The sequence below is a fragment of the Diadema antillarum genome, unplaced genomic scaffold (assembly GCF_040938485.1).
Source record: "Diadema antillarum isolate AM-2024a unplaced genomic scaffold, OU_Dant_1.0 seq00000891_RagTag, whole genome shotgun sequence".
NCBI lineage: Eukaryota > Metazoa > Echinodermata > Echinoidea > Diadematoida > Diadematidae > Diadema > Diadema antillarum.
In genome coordinates, this window is record NW_027271755.1 from 92,074 (window position 1) to 112,587 (window position 20,514).

Below are 20,514 nucleotides of genomic sequence, written 5' to 3' on the forward strand. Positions count from 1 at the left end.
TTGTTTTTGTCACATTCACATCTAGTTTGCCGGCAGACTATAAGAGGAAAGATGAATTGCCAGCACACTGGAAACAGTTGTATTCGCATAATACACACGTTGTACAAAAGACATTGCATTATATGTAAGAAATAACTGTCAGAAGGGGGAGTTTCAGGTCATGGAACTAACCCTTTTACCTACCAGACTATTATAGCCTACCTTTTTTTTCCTCTCAATTACAGTCATACGCATAATATCTGAGACGTATCCTCCTTATATACCCACTCCTCTCTTAATGTGATTTACAGTTGAGCATACATGTGTCTGTATAGTGTCTTGCACTGGTAATTTCTCAACTGTTATATTTCTTTCTGCATAAAAGTGTTGGTGATATAGTTGCTGTCATTGTTGTTTGTGTGTGTGTTTTGCTGAAAATGCCGAAGATACCACACTCGCCTTGAAAACAAAACCACACAATGAAGTCCCCATATTAGAAAAAAAAAAGAAAGGTCAGAGGAATGCTTGCAAATTTAGTTGAGTTGTAGCCAAGATAGTAAACAAATAAGAAAGAGACAAAAAGAATGAGAAATGACGACACATTGATCGTACACCTCACAATATGTGATATACCATGGAGCAACAACCTCCATGGTAATACCGAAAGCCCGACATGTATTTTCCCGCGCGTGCGCCAAGGTCGCATCAGTGAGCAGACAGTTCACACGCTCCACAGAACGTCACCTTATCACCCCACGTTCTATAGTCGGTTAGCAATTTATTTCCCAGCTCGCCGCAGGAGTAGGCGCCGCACACTATTGAGCAGCAGCCGTCAGACGAAAAGGTAAGTCACTTTCCCGTTGCTTTGGGTAGCATGTTTTCAAGCGGTTCTTTGGATCAGGGAGGTGGGAACCACCTCCCTGGGAACCACCTCCCTGTTTGGACGGTAAGATATTGTGATGGTCACGTAGATGGTAGCCAGTTATTGGCCGTCAGGGGCGTCAGTGATTTCTGCTAACACATTTCTTCCAATCCAGCTGTGATGTCCAGGACAACATGTTGAAAACAAGATCATTACGTATAGGCCTATACGTTTATGCCATAAAATATATATTTAACAGACAACTCCATCCATAATAAGGTACTGTCTGTACTTTCCAACAAACTATTGTTGACTCGGCTGAAATCGGGAGAGCATTATTGGTCCCTGATAGTATGTGCTATTGGGTTTTCATAGACCTTACCACCTTTCATAATAGTTGGTATAATTGTGAAAGAATCGATGCCGATGTGTTAGGGGATTGTCCAGTCATGCTGCTATAGATACCGTTAGAGCAGTCAGCATGAGATATGCTATAGACATGATAGAACAGACATAAGTTTATGCTGTGTAATAGAACAGACATTTCACTATCTTTTCCTCACCGACACTCGTCGTTGGGCCTATACAGGCTGCAAATTGCAGTGGACTGAATTATGTGATTGGTCTCACTTTTTGGTAGCATGAGTTCTAAGTTGAGACTGATATCAGGCCCAGATGGCAATAATCCGCACCATTTAACCTTATAACGAACAGAAGGGTTAATGTCATGGCAACATTAAGCCCGTTGAGTGAGTGAGTGTGTCTCTAGAGACGAGGCCGTTGCTTCGCGGGGAGACTTAGATTCGTGTTCAAATTGTAAGGGTTTGATGTGGGACATTCGTAGACGGCTCTGAGCGACACGCATGGAGAAACACTTGCCCTAAAGGAGTTTATTGTGTTGGCAATCTCGATTGCAATCAATGGACCAATCAGTAAACAATTACATGCAAGTAAAAAACTGCATAATTATTATTAATGGACAAGATGCACATCAAAAGATATGAGAAACCCCTTGACAAGGAATATCAGATCTATAAAGTAGTAATTTTATAATAATCTGACTCTTTCATACTTAAACCCTGTAGGGGTTTTATGCAAAGAAAGAAAAAAAAAGAGTATCATTCATATTTTAATATATTAGTATAAGCATATATATATATATATATATATATATATATATATATATATATATATATAATATATCTATAAAACACATTCGCAACATACAGGCATAACGCATATAAGTATGCAAGTAAGATAATTACATAATAGAAGTATAGGGCTTATCATATAATATGATACATTCTCGCCTACTACCTCCTTGATCATACTTTCAGTCTACAGAGTTTTCGAGCAAAAAAAAAAAAAAAAAAAAAACGGCGGGAATGCTATTCACTCGCTTATGATATACATTACGTGTGTATATTCAAACTGCAAAAACACGGTGGATAGCAATCCTTATATATACCCGGTAAGTCGGAGATTGAAATGAACACCTGTTGAATGAACTTTGAGCCTGTCGACTCTCGACGTACGTGCTCGACGATAATCGCTTTGTAGTAGAACCACAGCATGATGACTTGCTACAAAAGGTCACGGGGACGGGACACCAATATACATCTAACAATCCTGGAATGTATCTGGGATATATCTCCCACTGCCTTATATCTATGGGTGCATGGTGCTACTTTATTATGGTGTGTCTTCAATGTGCCACTGATGTATCCTTAAAGGCATAATGTCATATTTGCAGATAAGGCAAAAACCCCTCATTTAGTGCGCTTCAAAATAGTTCTAAAAATACACGTGCGTTAGGGATAGAAACAACCAATGTAAAAATGTGAATCAGTATAATCAATGTTAAGCATTGTTGAATAAGCAAAATGTGAATAATAATTTAATTGTTTCTAGGATAAACCGTCTACAGTTATGGTTTATTGAGAAAAGTGTGCTTGGTGATATCTCCTCATATCTTATAGGCATTATTGCGAAATTTGTATACGGTAGGATGTTTTGTGATACAACTGACCTACACATATGCATAAAATATGACAACTCGAACATTTTTGTTCTTGTTGAATCACTGCTCTCAAAGGTAAAGAAAAAAATACCTTAAATTTACCCTTTCTGAGCAAATGTGTTACCAATTAACGTGGTGTTATCGTTTGCGTGCGTATTCTGCACTCCAGCGTATCCTCATTATCTCATTTCTGTAATAGGCCGATCCCGATTATCAAAACAATTTGCTAATCTGATACCAATACACCTGCTTCGCTAAAATTATCATGCATATTTCATCATATCACAGGGACCCCGGAAGAGGGGGAGGGGGTCGTGTCGACGCTCTGGGCTACAAAAGTACATTAAATAATAATATACCAATTATAGTTTATGTGCATTTGTGTCAAAAGGCCAGAGGGAGCCGTGGGTTGCAGCATGCACGCCTAATATGTTGATTCTGAATCCATTTAAGTCGATATTCGGAGAATGGCTGTCCAAGGATTCCATTATTCGCTGAATAATGGGGTGCAATGGGTATTAGTTGGCTTATTCACTCTTAGTGCAAAGAAGCAAATCAAAGCCCCATAATACAAAATAGAAGTTTGAAAATGTTACTATGGTGTTGCCCGATATATTACCTTATAATCTGCCAAACTATTCGGCTTTTTTTGTCTTGAATTATATTTTCCGATCTGTTTTGTTCTTTCTTCTTTGTCATTTACCTAAAGTACCTTTTCTTCAGTGTCAACCTTGTTTGCTTTTAGACGAGTATATTCTTCTACATTTAAGTCAATCGCCTCAATAATAAGAATTATTGTGTCGATGTCCGATTTACACTTTCCTGAAAATAATGATTTCCTACACAATAATTATTCAGGTCTTGTAAAAATTGTAAAAATCCGTAAAGGAGAAAAGAGATAAGAAAAAAATATAATAGTTATAATAAATGTCATGACCTGATGGCTGAATGGAGCGATTAGCAATGTAAAAGGATAGATACTAGTAATTATAAAAGTATATAATTCCGACATTCCGTTCATTTAAGTGCTGTTTTCTTCAACACAAGCAACGAAAACAAGCAAGCAAACTATATTTAAACTCTGGATGTTGACGCGATACAATTTTCCATCATTGTTGATCATTATTCCGTTGCAAAGGGAATTCAGGATGGAATCACTAATGCCAACAGGTCCGATCTAGCCTCATGAAAACATCTAGCTATTAAAAGCGATAAGTGAGGTTTTTTTTTTAATCATTATCAACAAGAACTGGGAAAACAACGTTTGTTTTCACCTATCACTATAGCAGACAGTAGGCCGATATAGCGCCAGTGATGCAAGAGAATACCAAGAACAAAATCAGTGATGAACGACAGTTCATGATAATGGTATAAATGTATCAATAGACTCGGAAACCATCAGTCTTTTATATTTGTGGGACTGAAAACAATAGACTTGTTTTCCCAGGTGGTGTGTGAAATGTGGGCAGCAGGTACTAGATGGCAACAAGCAGGAATTGTGTCAACACGGCGCACCAAGCAAACGAAAAAAAAATGCAAACTATGTGACAAGGCGATAAAAACTCGCTTCTGTGCAAATACTCTGAGGCCGGTGTTCTATCAGAAGTGCTCGTAAGGATGCGAAAATTAACGTTGGTAAATATGTACAATAAGATAGCACAGTCAGGAGACATGCCATAAAAGGTTATAACCCTTCGATTTTCAGTGTAGGTGCCACGCACAGAACTGTATCATTCTATCTCTTTCATAGACACCACTCGCGTAATGGTCGCTGGGTATTCATGTCGGAAACCGATTTGCATAAACAATTTTTAATTCACTCCTGAATTATTTGCAGGCATTTCGATGGCATGATATTGTTCCTGTGTCATCTGAAGGCTTTTAGTCACGGTAAACATATTTTGAGTAAACACAGGAAGAATACCTTTTGTCTTGTTTTATTTTCACTTTTTATCCAATTCTGTGCTTGTGTGATATAGGTCGAACTGATATATGCACTTTTGCGGATGCTGATTGTATTGTATATGGCACTCGGCTCAAAACTGTCAGAGAGTACGTATTTATGGCCATTACAAATTCAGTTTTCATTAGGTACATGAGGGTCGCATGAAGATTTGCACTTGTGTCCCACTTGAATAACGTAAAACATCTGTACAATGAATGTTTACGTTGCGAATGTCGCACATGTTTTCTTAACTTTTCAAAAATGAAATGAAAGAAGAATGAAACTGCATTTTAATAAACAAAAAACATACATAAAAACAATAATTGTAGCACAAAAACAACTTTCAGGCAAGACTAACTCTTGAATTGATCTATTTTAGTCACACATCCATCCATATCACAATAGTGACATCTATACAAGAGATCGTTTTGTTAGAAGTGTGTGAGAACGCAATTTAGCCTACTTCCGCATTTAGGCCCTATAATGACCGATGCTCGCAATTCGGAGGTGTGTAAATACAGACTCAAATTTTTCCATTTTTTGTGTTTCTCCATTCAAATTCTCTCAAAATATCCGGGGAAACTGCTCAGATATAACAATTATGAATAATTGTTTTATTGCAGCACTTGTAGCAAACCTTAGATGTGAAGGGATTTATTGCAACAATACCATGACAGGGTCGTATTTTCGATAAAGAGTGGGATTTGTTCATTTCTATAGCCGGGACATACTTTTGATAGAGAGAGTATAATAAAAAAAAAAAACGAAGTCCAACCCAAAACTCATACAATTTGATAACGCAAAACCTGAGATGCTCAGCCAACGCTGGAGTCTGACATGCTCGCAATATCTTGTATATAATATAATCATCTTAATAAGCCAAGAATGATCCTGGTTTCCACAAAATCGTAATATCTTAGGCTATCTACCGAAGATAACAACATGGCATTACAAAATATGACTCAAACACTTTACCACATCAGTGATGGAACCAAGCACCCACCGGGTAATGAAATCTCTACATAAAGCATGACACACTGAATTGCATCGGATCTTTGTGAGCCCCAATTACAAAGACGTGTTTTCAGTATTCCTTGTTGATCTCCATTCTAGTTATTCCTCATGTGGTCTTTGGGTGTAACTTACACAAAATAATGTCAAACAACTTAATCCTAAACCAAAGTACCTCCCCGGTTAATGCATAAGTCATCAAGTACGGGGAACTAAGTCGGCGATTTTTTTTTTTTTTTTTTTTTTTTTTTTTGTTAAGCTTCAAGATCGACCAATGCCTTCGCAATGATGTAAATTGGTTTTTGCATGTTTGTGTGATTACATGTTTGTGTGATTATGAAATATGTCCCCTCTCTTTCTTAATTACTTTCCTTTCCTTTCCTTTCTTTCTTTCTTTCTTTTTTTTTGGGGGGGTGTACAAGACAGCAGCAAGAGCATCGTTGCTCTTGGGGTAAAGAGAGTTTAGTAATTATTGTTTTCATGTATGCTGACAAAAATGATAGCACTACAGGAGACATGGGAGACAGTCGCGTGGGATCTACCTGCTACGTTTAATGGTTTGTTCACATTGGCGGAATAATCCCTCCATTCAATCTTTCACTGAGAGTTTCGTCCCATACCGATCTCTGTACCCAGCATATTAGTTTATCAAGGACGGTGCTTTGAATCAATGCACTATTTATAGAAGGTATCTCGCCTTGAATACGTCTTCATTCCGTGACGAGTATTTGCACACTCTTCATCTTTTTCTCAAACGCACTTATAAGAACTCGTTGTAAAACCAAGACTTTGCTATGAGCTTGAGCAAGTAGATATACGCAGAAGATAATCACATGAGCATACATGTCTTACATAGTTGAGAGGATGTGTGTAGGAAATCCTGTAGTGACGCGAAGCATTTTTATATACGTTTAAATAGGCTCTTAATGCCATGTACAACGCTTCCACATCGACAGGGCGACGGCATTAGACGTACAGATCGTAGATAGTGAAATAGTATAATGTCATTATGCCATTCGTCGTGATAAGTTCAGGGAAGGACGGTTATAGATAGAGTGTCCATGTCATCGATCCAGGCTCTTTATTTTGATGTAGGTTTGTAAAGTCTTTAATCTTCCAAAAACTGATCCGCAGGTCTGTCAGTGTCGAATGCACACTCGGCATTTTATTTTAGCAGAATATGCAAGCGTTCCGGATCATGTAAAACCAGTTTCAGGGCATGTCTCGAGGGAGGCCGAAACAACCTTCCATTCTCCATGATGCAAATTAATTCGACGATTTTTTAAATATAAATCATGCTTTTCCAATCTCCAATTCTTCTTGTTGCAATCTATATTCTGTTATCAAATCCTATTATGTTCCTGTCTATGTTTGTATGTATGCATAAATGCATGTGTGTATGCATGTATATCTGTTTTCTATTATGTTTCTCTTCCTGCCTTCCCCCTTCTCTCTCTCTCTCTCTCTCTCTCTCTCTCTCTCTCTCTCTCCCTGCCATTCCTAACTACATACCCTTCTACCTGTGAAGGATTATATACATCGGCGCCTCCTTCAATGGTACCATTGTTCTTTTCTGGTTTCTTGTGAATGCTCTGGTGAATATCTTGTGGAATGTGACCGGATTTTCACGATTAGAGTTTAGTGAGTGATATAACGCTCTCATACCCCACAGCACTCAAAAAGAAGAAACTCGACTGAAGAAGTGCTTCTTCAGGGATTATATCCACTCCTTTCTCAATTCTTCATTTTAGGAAAGTAAAATCAATTGAACGGAAGAATGGCAGATTCAGTACTACACTCAAAACGAAGAAAGAAAAATAGAAAATTGTGAAGACTCTTCTTATTGAATTCATATACTTCAGAAATAGAGGCATTTAGATTTGTGTTCGTTTATTGTTTGTTTGATTTCACGCTTTGTCAATGGCAAAACTTGAGCATGGTGTGGTGCTTCCCTTTAATATATTCAGATAAAGCTTTTAATGGACATGCTGACATACTTCTGTGTTATCTACCTCATGATTCTTGGATTCTTGAAAAACACTTCGACCAAACATGACATTCGATCCGTGCACACCTTTCCGCCACTGACTTCACCAAGCATGGCATTTTGAGGGCAGAATATGCCAGAGAGACATTTTCTGTATATATGACTCACTTTACCCGAAAGTAGGATCCTATATATATAGTAAAGAAATTCTGAACAAACAAAAAAAAAAACCAACAACCTGATATCAAGTATGGAGATAATTGATTGAATAAGTAATATAAACTAAGTAATCATAATAAGTTATAGAAATCTAACTTGAGTTCTTAAAATACCCATAATGGAAAGTGTGTGGCAGTTGCAGTGTTTGGTTGTTGAATACTGTAATACTTTTGACTTTCGGTTGTATTTCTGCAGCTACTGGACATGGTCAGGTACGCTCTCTGCAGAGATGAGATTATTTGTCTTGTACTCATCAGTTTGCAAGCTAATACTGATGTGGTTGCTGCATTTCGCCGCCATAGACACATCATATTAATGTAATGATTACAAAAGATGCTTATATACTTTATGTTGATAGCACAAACCTTGATAAATGTGAGTACGTCAACAAAACGTGTTTGTTTGGAGGACCTGTGTATATTGGCGTGCGTGACTGTGTCTAATTGTTTGGGTGCAGACAAGTATTATTAGTCTACTCGTGCGTCAAATAACCGACACCCTTGCAACACTCAGTAGATGATTTCGAAGGTGATTTTCTTTCCGTTCTCATTTTCTTTCTGTGCTACCTGTCTTCCTTCCTTTCAAGCTCAGCGTGTTGCTTTCAGAAACACACACGCAACAATTGAATTCAAAGAGTCGATGCAAGTGTGAAATGCGATTCATTTTGGGAATCATCGGAACAATGCTGGGACACTTTACGCCAAGTCTCGGCGAAGCGACGCTCGAGTGCACTTCTACAAAACCAGACTCGGCTTTACATCGACTGTGATAAAAAGTCTCTTTCTTCCGCTCACAATGACATTTCTTTGTTTGTTAACCCCAGGGTAGCACTGTTGTACATCGGCCGTGCTGTAGGCCTATATCTGTGAAAGAAGTCTGCATCTTTGAGCACAGCGGTTTGTAATTGTTTGGCAGATCGAATTTGTAGAAGAGAGTGCATGTTGTCTACCAGCAGGATTACCTTCGTTCCAGTAAGGATCTTATTCACACGGATTGTCGCCGATCAAGGTGAGTTGAGTTTGAATCCTCTTTGCTTCGTAACGACATGACAGTAAATGCGAAAGATGTAGATTGTGTGTGGATTTGCTACCTGTCACTGCTGGTGTTGATGATATGAAATCATGTAACCAAATAGCAGTCTCATGCACGCCAAAAGCGTATGTCTTCTTACAATACATCACCAATTGATTGAGTTGAGTGATGAACCGCGAATAAGGTATTACGTACAGTGAAAGTTAACTGAAAGTGGGAGGGCACTACAAGACTCTCATTTTTTTCCAGGGGCCCGACAAGACAGGTTAATATAATTTTTCACGTGTAATGGTGGGGTTCCGGGCGCTTCATAGGCAGATTTCAAAAGTTTTATGCAGGATGATATTATGTATGTGGGCCTATATGTATTTCATGTCTGTATAGTACGCGTATAAGCACTGATTTGCCCCGTCCACTCACACATTAGCATGTGCAATGTATGCTTTCATGATACCAGGATACATACCTAATACATATCATATTTTATGTGTTGTGTTACCCCGGTGCAGAGTGTAAAGCAGTGTTGTCAGATGTCGCATATGGTTATATACTGCATACTTTTCTCTATTTTTGTCCCATCATGGTTCTCTCTTAAGGAAGATAACAACCATGACTGACACGCACGTCATCGAGGGTCTTTAATCGAAGTCGTCATGGACCTCGATGAGGTGGAACCGATCGTCATCGACAATGGCTCGGGGATCTGCAAGGCGGGCTTCGCCGGGGACGAAAGCCCGCGATCGGCGTTCCCGTCCATTGTCGGCCGACCTCGACACATGGTGAGAGGATAACTCCTTTCGATCTTTTCAACTGCAGACCGATGTGACTCACTGGTTTATTTATGATAAAGGGATGATACAGTTTTGGTTTAGATGGGGCTGCATGTTTCCAACTTTTTTTTCTGTGTGTGTGTGTGTATGTGTGTGTGTGTGTGTGTTTGTAATATAATGAGAAACCTCTTATGAAATATGAAATATGCAATTCTTTAGAATTCTTTATGAAATATGCAATTCTTTAGAGGAATTCAAAGTTTATTCGATGAAAATTGGTCTTGAAATGGCTAACATATACAAAGCAATCCTATATAGTAACATGCGACAGGCCACAACTTTTATTAGGATCGCTTTGTTTCACCTTGTTTTGGGATATCTCAGTCATTTCAAAACTGATTTCCATCAAATAAACGTTCGGTTCCCCTTAGAATTGTATACTCTTTAACATCAAGATTTTCGTAGAGTGTTTTTTAGATATCTCGCAAAACGTTAAAAGCTGAATCCTCCCCTCAGCCAATACTATGCCATCCCCTTAATACTGAAGAATATAAATTTCCCTCGTGAATCTGACTTACAATGCATGCGTCATTGATTTTGTTTGTGCCTATAATTCAATAGTATTGCAGTAGGTGGATCCGATTTACTTGTAATGGTGTGATGTCTTATTTGTGCCATAAAAGGTCCATAATATATGTCGCCTTAAGCTTTAAGCAAGCTTTCTGTTGGTAAAAAGAACAGCCTGTCATAAATGAATTTAGGAGTGCACGATTTTTAATACTTTACATTATCAAACAAAAAAAAATGGTATATGAGAGATCAACGGACTGGTTTTCTGGCATATTTCAATTCTGTTCGTATCAATTATGTTATTACAACAAAAACTGTTTCCAACAATCGGCAAGCTTGCCCGAGGTAGATAGCAACCATGGCAACAATCAACGCCAGGAAACGATACCCCATGTATTGACATGTATGTATGAGAAAGATCAGATATTATTTTGTGAATTGAATACTAGCATGACTAGTAGCTCAATTCTGGCTAAACGAGGGGAGGGGTGAAGGAATGCATTTGAATAGCGATACAGTCCATTGGTTCTGTAATGTATTTACCCTTCGGTCATTCCACAATTGCATGCTGTAATAGGGAGCGCACAGGGATTAGGGTCAAGGTCATCTCATATCGTAAGCTGCTTAGAAAATTAATTTCTGGTATCGAATACACGTTCATGTGGTCGTCCTCTAAACGTGAACTCTTGTATTTCTCGTTCTATTATATGTTTCTGCAACTTTTCCATAATTTACAGGATTAATCAAATTCATCTCAAGAGACATTTTACTGATTGAATTCACTGATTTAGAAATTCACAAATTTAGAACAAAGTATAATATACACACACCGTTGTTGAATATTGGAATTGGCATGACATTTGTTATTTTTCGTGACCATGTGCTGTAGTTAGGAATTATTGCACCGTGAATAAATTTGATAGATGTTAAAACACTGATTGCACACTCTTGTCATGATATTCATATTGCACTCTACTAGGATTTCAGAGGGTCTCGCTAGCGTTCATGCAAGAAGGTCTCAGTGAAAGACCATGGGCTGATCTTACAAATAAACGTTGTTCTTTTATTCAACATCATGCAATTTAATCATAAGAATGACTGAATTTCAATCGACTTTCCCCGTGGGAATATAATTATCTTATATCACTTATTCTTGGACGGTAGCTTTGGTGCCTTTTCTGTGTAGCTCAACTACACGAGCCGGGGTATTAACTTATTTTACACATGGGTGTATGCAGGGGGGGGGGGGGGGGGGGTCGGGAGGGTCGTACAACCCCCCCCCCCCCCAATTTTCAAAAGGTCCACTTTTTGTAAAAGGCATTTTTTTTGAGGGCTCTTTACCCTATATACAGCAGGAAAAAAAGGTGACCAGGTGGTGTTCCAGCAAATTGTCAAAAACCTCGTAAATTTTGTAACTTAGTTTTAATATACCATACCTTACTTCTAAGCCGCACTGCCATGCCGAAAAAGTCACTTTTGTATGCACCAAATGGTCCCATTTTAAGATATAAGATTCAAAAACTCCCTACCATGGGAGGGGGAACACCCCCTCCCACACCCTCCTCGCAAAGGTAAAGGTCCAAAAATTTTGATTACGACCGCCCCCCCCCCCCCCCCCAGAAAATATCCTGGACACACCCCTGTTTACACCTCCCTGACTCGCAAACTATTCGTTCCAGAATGTCATGACGGGCACGGCGCTCCAGTCGACATTCGTAGGTTCTGCGGCCCAGGAGAAGCGCGGCATCCTCGCCCTCCGCTACCCGATCGAGCACGGCGTCATCATTCACTGGGACGACATGGAGAAGATCTGGTCCCACATGTACTACAACGACCTCCGTGCCGTGCCCGAGGATCACCCGGTGTTGATGACGGAGGCGCCGCTGAACCCGAAGGCCAACAGGGAGATCATGCTTTCCGTAAGCTCAGCTTGAGATGTTCTTCATGATTTTATAACGATTTATACTGAATCATCAGGTGATACTTTTATTTTGTAAGGCTTCTTACCATATTTCCAGATGACAAGTTTTCATAAGGCTTTAGATGCCAATTTCTTAGTGTTGGCAACTACCTGTAACTTATTTACGATGCAAACGTTCACATTATTTGTCCAATTTTGATGTACAGTGTATTAGGTATTGTTATCGTAAGTGCTACTTTTTCTCATTGTATCATTATCACAATTGATCACATTCTTCGTTGATCAAGTCATAGTCATGGAATTGTTCCTTTCATTGTTCGATACATGTTAACACACCAAGACATAGTCACTTTGACCAGTGTAGTGTCATCTAAGGTGCTACTTAATCGCCATTCCATCTCCCTTCTCCACTTCATTGAATAAGAACTCGTCAACCTCGACTTTGCCGTCATTGTAAACCTGGAATGCCGAGTTTTTCTTTTGTTTGTTTGTTTGTTTGGGTTTTTTATTTTTGCTTGCTTGAAACGCCATACCAAGCCATGACTTGCGATATTCACACTAACTGAAGACCTAATGTCCACTTTTATACACTGTTAAGAAGGTTTGTTTGGAGTCGACATGCGCGGACGACGCATGCACACACATAAGTCCGTATTGCCACTGGACTGACATTTGAGATCTTTGTAATCTTTGACCATTGCTCCCGTTATGCTCAGACGTTATTCGAGAAGTTCAACGTTCCCGCCATGTACGTCAGCATCCAGGCGGTGCTATCCCTCTATGCCTCGGGCCGCACCTCGGGCGTGGTGTTCGACTCTGGTGCTGGCGTCACTCACACCGTGCCTGTCTACGAAGGTTATTGTCTGCCGCACGCAGTGGGTCGGTTCGACGTGGCGGGAAGGGACCTCACGCAGTACCTGGCCAAAATTCTCACCGAGAGGGGGCATTTCTTCACTTCATCAGGTACTAAACCATGACCTTGTTCTCACTTCAACTGCCTCTATTCCTGGCTCACTCCATCCTGCATACGACTCTGTACGTGGATGTTCCATGCGATCTTTAAGATGCCCGTCATTTTCACACAACCGCTGTCCACATTGTTAATAACTGTTGATTGATTTTAATGTTTAACTTATGCACTCTCTAGCATCTGATTAATACGATAGGAACACACGCGCGCACACACACACACACACACACACACTCACAAACACGGAAATAAAGGGCAATGTTATCGTATTGTATTGAATATTGATGATGCTCTTACAACAGAAGTGCAACATAATCATAACAAGATCTTTCAGATGAACCATTGAGATCACTTTTGACAAATCGGGAATTTGTCAATTCTACTGCATAGTTTAAACTACTTGTTTCCGAATGTTCTCTTTCTGTTCAGCCGAGCAGGAGGTCGTGCGAGAGGTCAAGGAACGGCTGTGTTACGTCGCCATGGACTTCGACACCGAGATGGAGCGATCGAGTCGCGATATCAAGTGTGAGACTCACTACGTGCTGCCGGACGGCGAGCATCTAACCATCAACGACGAACGCTTCCGCGCCCCCGAGGCACTCTTTAAACCCACCCTACTGGGCAGGGAGAACGTGGGTATACAGCATTACCTGTATGGAAGCGTGGCTGCTTGCGACTTGGACATCCGCAAACAGTTATATGGGAACATTGTGCTCTCGGGTGGGAACACCATGTTTCCGGGCATCGCCAACCGATTGGAGCTAGAGATGAAACGGCTGTCGCCCTCGCAGTGCCCGGTCAAAATCGTCGCTTCGAAGGACAGGCAGAACTTGGTGTGGGTTGGCGGATCCGTGCTGTCTTCACTCCACACGTTCGCCACGATGTGGATTACGAGGAAGGAGTACAACGAATGCGGAGCGAGCATCGTACATCAGAAGTGCTTTTGAACATCGGAGTTAGAAAGCACTGGTGGCGCCCTACCGTTTGAAAGAATGTCTCTTTGTATACAACTCACTATAGGAGGCTGACTGGGATTGATTTTGCATGGTTGATTGCTCTTATCGCATATAAACCATCAGAAAGGTTTTTGCTTAAGAGTATATAATTATATAAAGATACAATGGAACCTCGTTATACCAAAGACATTGGGACCATGCATCAAAATAACATTGCTATATCGAGGTAAAACAAACATAATAGAGATAATGATACCGGATTGGGACCAGCAAAATGACTTTATTACAACAGGGTTTTTACTGTGCCAACAGCCAGAATTAGCTGAAATATTGCCAGTTGAAATGTTGAGCTATGAAAGTTTCAATTGTTATTTTCGTCGCATCAAATCAGAGCCTAGGTCTGTGGTCTGCATTGGTTGAACTGGAGTTCGTGTCTCAATCTTATTTCTCTCAAAAGTGCAACGCAAAGCAACCTGTCATGCAGCTAGGGCATTTAAACCTTCGTGTGCCTCGAGCATGTTGAGTGCCGATTGGTTCAGAAAACCTACACACTGTTTTAAGAACACTGGCCCAGAAAAAGTTAAGCCTCAAAGCTTGAAAAGGAACATTAGAGCCATATTGTCGAAGATCCGTGACGACTGCTCCACGCCTAGAGTCACAAAACTCTTGTAAGCAAAGTAATAACTACAATCGACAACGTACATAATAATTTTATAGTCTGTGTTCCGTGATAGCTGCTGTAGGCCTACATGTCAAACTAAAGGATATAGGTTTGTTTTTTCCTAACAAATCAAACCTCGAGAGTAGCCTACTTGGGGGTACATGTGTTAAGTTTGATGACTAAGAAAGAATCGCCGATATTTTATCACCACCTTCTGAAAGTTAGTCAAATTTAAAGTGATTGTGTACTTAATCTGTGTTCTTGTTACTGATCGTGCTTGTATCTATGTATGTGTGCGTGAGTTTCAGAGATATATGCTCGGCTTATAGCAAACAGTGTGGCGCTATTTTTGTCTTTTCAGAAGACATTCCTGTTATCTTGACTGTTTCGATTTCCTTTTCTGTTGTTGTTGGGTTTGTTGTTGTTTTTTTTTGGGGGGGATGGGGTGGCGGGGTCAATATTTATGTTGCTATAAGTTACTGATAGTGTCATGAAATTATATCGTATGGTCAACAGAGATGAAGCAACATTCCTTGGAGGCCAGTATGCCATCACTGTTTTCGGAGTTTCTTTTCAGCTTTGATGATATTAATATTGAGTACATTTCATACCAATGAATGTCACAGTATTTTAAGGCTATCATGCTAGCATGAATCTTTGATGCCAAGTGTACGCAAATATCAAATTATGTACCTTTTGTTTGATTCTGCCTCGTGTAATTTCACTCAAATATCCAGTACTTTTGCATCCGATACGCATGATGGAGTAAATTTCCGTTTAATCTTTCGACAAAAATGCTTTAGAGAAAAACACCAATCTGTTGTGGGAAAAATATATATATATGTTTTGTTGTCATCTTCTTTTTAGTCATTATATCTAAATATTCCTGATGGTTTGTGTTGTGTTTCTCGGGGACGAACCGCATTGTCTCGGACGTTTTCTTGTCAACACCAGTAATAAACCTGTTGGTTTGTTGTTGGTGGTATTTACGAGCAGGGGATATATTATGCTTTATATTTAAAAAATAATTGTATTCGTTTATTGGTAGATTGTTTCTGTCAAATACGTGAAATCAAAAATTGTCAAAGAAATTTCGGAATACTCTTCTCGATGCATAATTATTTAGGGTTTGAGTATGCAAGCGATGTTTTGAATATTAATTGCTGAACGCCTTAGCATCATAATTATCCTTCAAATGTGATTTCATGAAGATTTCTTGATTTGTATATGCTTGATTGCCTTTTATCACATTCCTTCAATGTCGTATATCTTTATGATTATGTTTTGTGTATTCATCTGACATGCTGTCAGATAAACCCATAAACTACGGGATGTGGGAGTGCCATATCATATCAGTTCTATGGAATATTATACTTCTTATAGAATCAATGGTTAAAACAAAGCGATTATAATCGAATGAGGTATAGGTTGATATCATGCAATAAAAATGATTTCGGAAATCTTCAAGGAATATGATCCTTTTCCACTATTGTCTGCACTTTGCATGCATTACTTGTTGCTATATCGGACAAGTCTATGACCAGGGTCCTGTTGTATGAAGAGTTAACCCTATTCTAACTGGGGGGGGGGGGGGGGGGGGGTCAAATTGACCCCCCCCCCCTCGACGTTTCGCGCCACGATTTCGCAACGCGCAAAGATTTTGCCGCGTCTTTTCACGACTTTTTTAATTGAAGTCTCCCACATATTTTGAAACCAAATTTGCGACGTCCGGGTACACCGTTTGAAGTTATGTAATGTTTTGCATATGCATGTCAACCAAAAAACAGCTCAAATTCATGATATCGTGTGCAAAGCCAATGCAAATTGTGTTTTTTGGTTAAATTGATATAAATTAGATTATTTCAACTTTTAACCATTGAAATTAATCAATTCTAGTGTAGATAAGCCTGAAAAAGTGCCTGCAAAAAATTTCGGCAAAAAAAAATAGAAAACAAAAGGTCGAAAAAACAATAAAATACATAAGAAATTAACAAAACAATAAAAAACAAAAGAAATTGATTTCGATTGTGCTATTTTTTACACGAAAATTGTTTGATGTGTCTTGAGGAATTCTGACACAAAAATTTAGCAATCCTCCAGTCTTTTTAATGGAGTTATAGGTGAAAATATGATTTCATGCACAAATTTGCATATTTAATTTATTAAAAATAGAAAGGCAATATTTTTCTATTGTATGACCATGTAATCTTGTAGTTGACATCCAGCTCTATCTTCAGGCAAAATTTCGCGGCGATCGCGCGATCGGCGGCCGAGATCTGAAGGGGGGGGGGGGTCAAATTGACCCCCCCCCCCCAGTAAAAACTTGGTCTCAAATAGCCCAGTTAGAATAGGGTTAAAGCTGATTATATTCTATCATATTAAGTATGGCAGCCTGTGTAGTAAGGACATTTATAATCGATTATATCTTTTGATAAAACGGGGGCCTGATCGGACATGTATCTGACCAGACTTGGACAAGCTTTCAGGTTGCCAGCGGAAATTTTTGTTACAAGGTATTCGTACAATACGAGCATGTTAGTAAATTGGTCTATAGATTCAAACCGTAGATGCATTAAATAGTATACATTGTATAACCTTGTACAGTTGTTGCTCTAGGATACAAACCAAGTTGCCTTATTCACGGTTTGGAAGCGGCACAGTGTAATTCCTCGTACGTTTGAGGGCGCCTTTCACAATTTTCGAAAAGTCAGATTGAACGTCACAAGTAATGCAAAATCGACCCTGAAGTACTTAGTAAATAGAATGATATTGTTTCCGCTGCTTTAATTCTTACAATACGACATTTCCGATACATGTTGTACTTGACTTTTTTAAAGAGTGAAATCAGATGAACAAAATGGCGGAGATTCCATCAACTCTGCCCTGATATGAAAAAAAAAAACAGCATTAGTGTAAAGAGTCACGAATTTGTGATATCATTTACAACCACACACTGATCATGGTTGAAGCGATCATGTCGTCACTTCCCAAGTCTCCTATGACTGAACTGAACCACATAACTTCATTAAAAGTCCTTTTCTGACATGAATTCACTGATAGATAAAATGTATCCTATACTGTAGTCTTGTAATAACCCCTACAGTAGCTGTGATTTCTAGGCGAAATAGCGAAGTTGTGAGGTGATGAAATCATAATTGCCTTTTCCTGATCTCATTTTATTATCACGTCTCGAGTTAAAACATATCCAGATAAAAACTTTAAATGCCAAAACTGTCCTATTTTGTGTGCGATTTCAATCCAACTTCTGTCAGATATAATAATTATGTGCGTCTGATTCTTTTCCAATTCATTCAACACAAAATTGGTTGCGTCGTGGGATTGCACTTTGAATTGTAATACTATAAACATGATTAGATAAAAAAACACACACAGGTAATTCCCATTCACAGCAATGAAATCATGACTGATAAGAACAGGGAGTTCTGAAAAGTGAACTTATTTTTGAAAATAGTCCTCGATCAATTGATATGAATATGCAAATGATATACAAATATGCAAAAGGTATACTTTGTTGACAAACTTTAAAATGATGATCGGTGAAATATATTCTATAGGATGTTCCAGATTTGCGTTTGACCCTCCCCTAATAAAATGACAAAAAACAATGGCATTTTTAGATTTGGTGTTCAAACTATATGTGGCAAGTTGTGAGGCGATGACATCATCTACTCACTCATTTGCATATTCACATTGACTGTACAAAACTTTTGTGAAAATTAGTGAAACTTTACAATTTCTTATATTTCCCTAAGTTTCATCCGGTTTTTATCAAATTTTCACTATTTTGCTTGTAAAACTGGACCCTTTAATTCTTTTCAGACTAAAAATTGTCTTTTATCTTTGATTCTATTCTCTCGATCCATTTATCACACGAAAAATAAACTTTTGAATGTGGTATATGGGATTGTATATTTCAACCCCTTTAATGGCCTATGGTTCCTTGGACGGTACAGCAATATCTCTCTTATTTCAACGATTTCCTTAATCATGTAAAAAAGCTCACTGGATGTTTATTTTTGTCTATTATATGTTTATTCAAAAGACTATTAAGACTTTATCAAGAGAACGGTGTGTCACAAATAATTCTTACATACTTTTGTTGACTTTTGACCTCTTTCAAAATACATGATTATTTCATATTCTATATGAATACGAAAAATTATAAAGCATAATAAAACTATTCGACGGGTGGTTTCGCGCGGTTTCTGGCGTTTTAGTTACCGGTGGGTTAACTTTGAGGAACCGAATGTTATGAAACCCAAATTGAGGGAACAACTCGGGCGACTTTTGCCCTCCAAGTACCTTCCCATCCCTTCCTCTCTGAACATTTACTTTCAGTCGGAGTGGAAGTTTACCTCATTATGAAGTCGCCGATTGTGTTATTATCAAAGACAAGGTCATGAACGAGTCATGTATGTTAGCAATCGCTATAATTCGTAACTTTTCAGCAGGCCTTCTCGTGTAATTGAAAAATAAGGCGTCAGCAAAAGTCCTCGCGAAAAAAAAAAAAATCAGATTACAACAGACACCTGTAACAGACTACTTCAGAAAACACACTCACACACACAGACACACACAGACACACACTCACACACACCCATACACACACACACACACACCACACACACACACACACCACACACACATACACATGCACAATATAAATGAATGTATGTAGGGCCTATAAATATATAATACTTTGTAATTAGGCCTTCATTTCGTGTACATACACAAGCACGTTGACTGGGCGCTTTGTGGTTTTGCCCATGTTATTGAATTAGACTGAAAAAGTTTTCCGTATACAAAACAACGCGGAAATATAAATGGGGGGGGGGGGGGGGTGCTAACCGGTCTGCTTGTGTTGAATCACGTTGACATTGTTCTCCACTGCGATGGGTTCGTGCGGGAATTTTCTGATTGATATAATAACGTTTAATTATGTTTTCAGCAATCTCACTACAGGCACCCCTTCTCATCTCATGCAAGCTGTCACTGCAGTATACCGTATGAGAGATTTTTCAAAATGTTTCAGAATGTTCATAATGGGACCTCAGAACTCAAAAGAAATCAAATAAAAAAGAAAATTTCACAGAAAGTTTACGAATTTCATGACAAAAATGTTCAAGATATCTCTCAGAATGTTTCAGACATTATCACAACCACATTTTTGACTTTCTCAGGGGTCCAAAGGGAAAGTTAGATCCAACTTTTTAAAAGAAATTTCCCAGTGAAAAGTTCAATGCACTCTCATTTTGTAACAATTCTCGGGCCGGATTTCGTCGCGTGAAAAATACCCCTTTATCGGAGGTTTAGGGAACATGCATGTGATGGCCCCCGGGAGCGGGGATCGAGGGAGCGGGGTGACGATACTGTATTAGAACAGCGCATCCATTTTAGAAACCGCCTACACTAAATTGTCAGGAAGTATATTTATTATTACATGTATATGGTAATGATCTGCTCAGCATCCAACCCTAGACTTCGACTTCGACCCACTTGTGAAATTATTCACACATTAAAATCATTTGTTGAAATTATTTTATGTCTCTGTGTTTTATGACCATATTTTATGTTTACCCTGCTCCTATGA

General features: G+C 38.9%; 1 protein-coding gene across 2 annotated transcripts; it reads left to right on the forward strand.

The window, feature by feature from the left end:
* Nucleotides 1–712: 712 nt before the first annotated feature.
* LOC139740915 (actin-1-like) lies at nt 713–15,327 on the forward strand. 2 transcript variants are annotated; one of them, XM_071651502.1, is made up of 6 exons: nt 713–823; nt 8,847–9,031; nt 9,652–9,834; nt 12,075–12,314; nt 13,033–13,279; nt 13,716–15,327. In XM_071651502.1, exons 3-6 carry the CDS (start codon nt 9,709–9,711, stop codon nt 14,231–14,233), a joined length of 1,131 nt encoding a protein of 376 aa, XP_071507603.1. In that variant the 5' UTR covers nt 713–823; nt 8,847–9,031; nt 9,652–9,708; the 3' UTR covers nt 14,234–15,327. The 2 variants fall into 2 exon arrangements, with proteins under 2 accessions (XP_071507603.1, XP_071507604.1); XM_071651503.1 differs by having other exon boundaries at nt 9,656–9,834.
* The last annotated feature ends 5,187 nt before the right edge of the window (nt 15,328–20,514 follow it).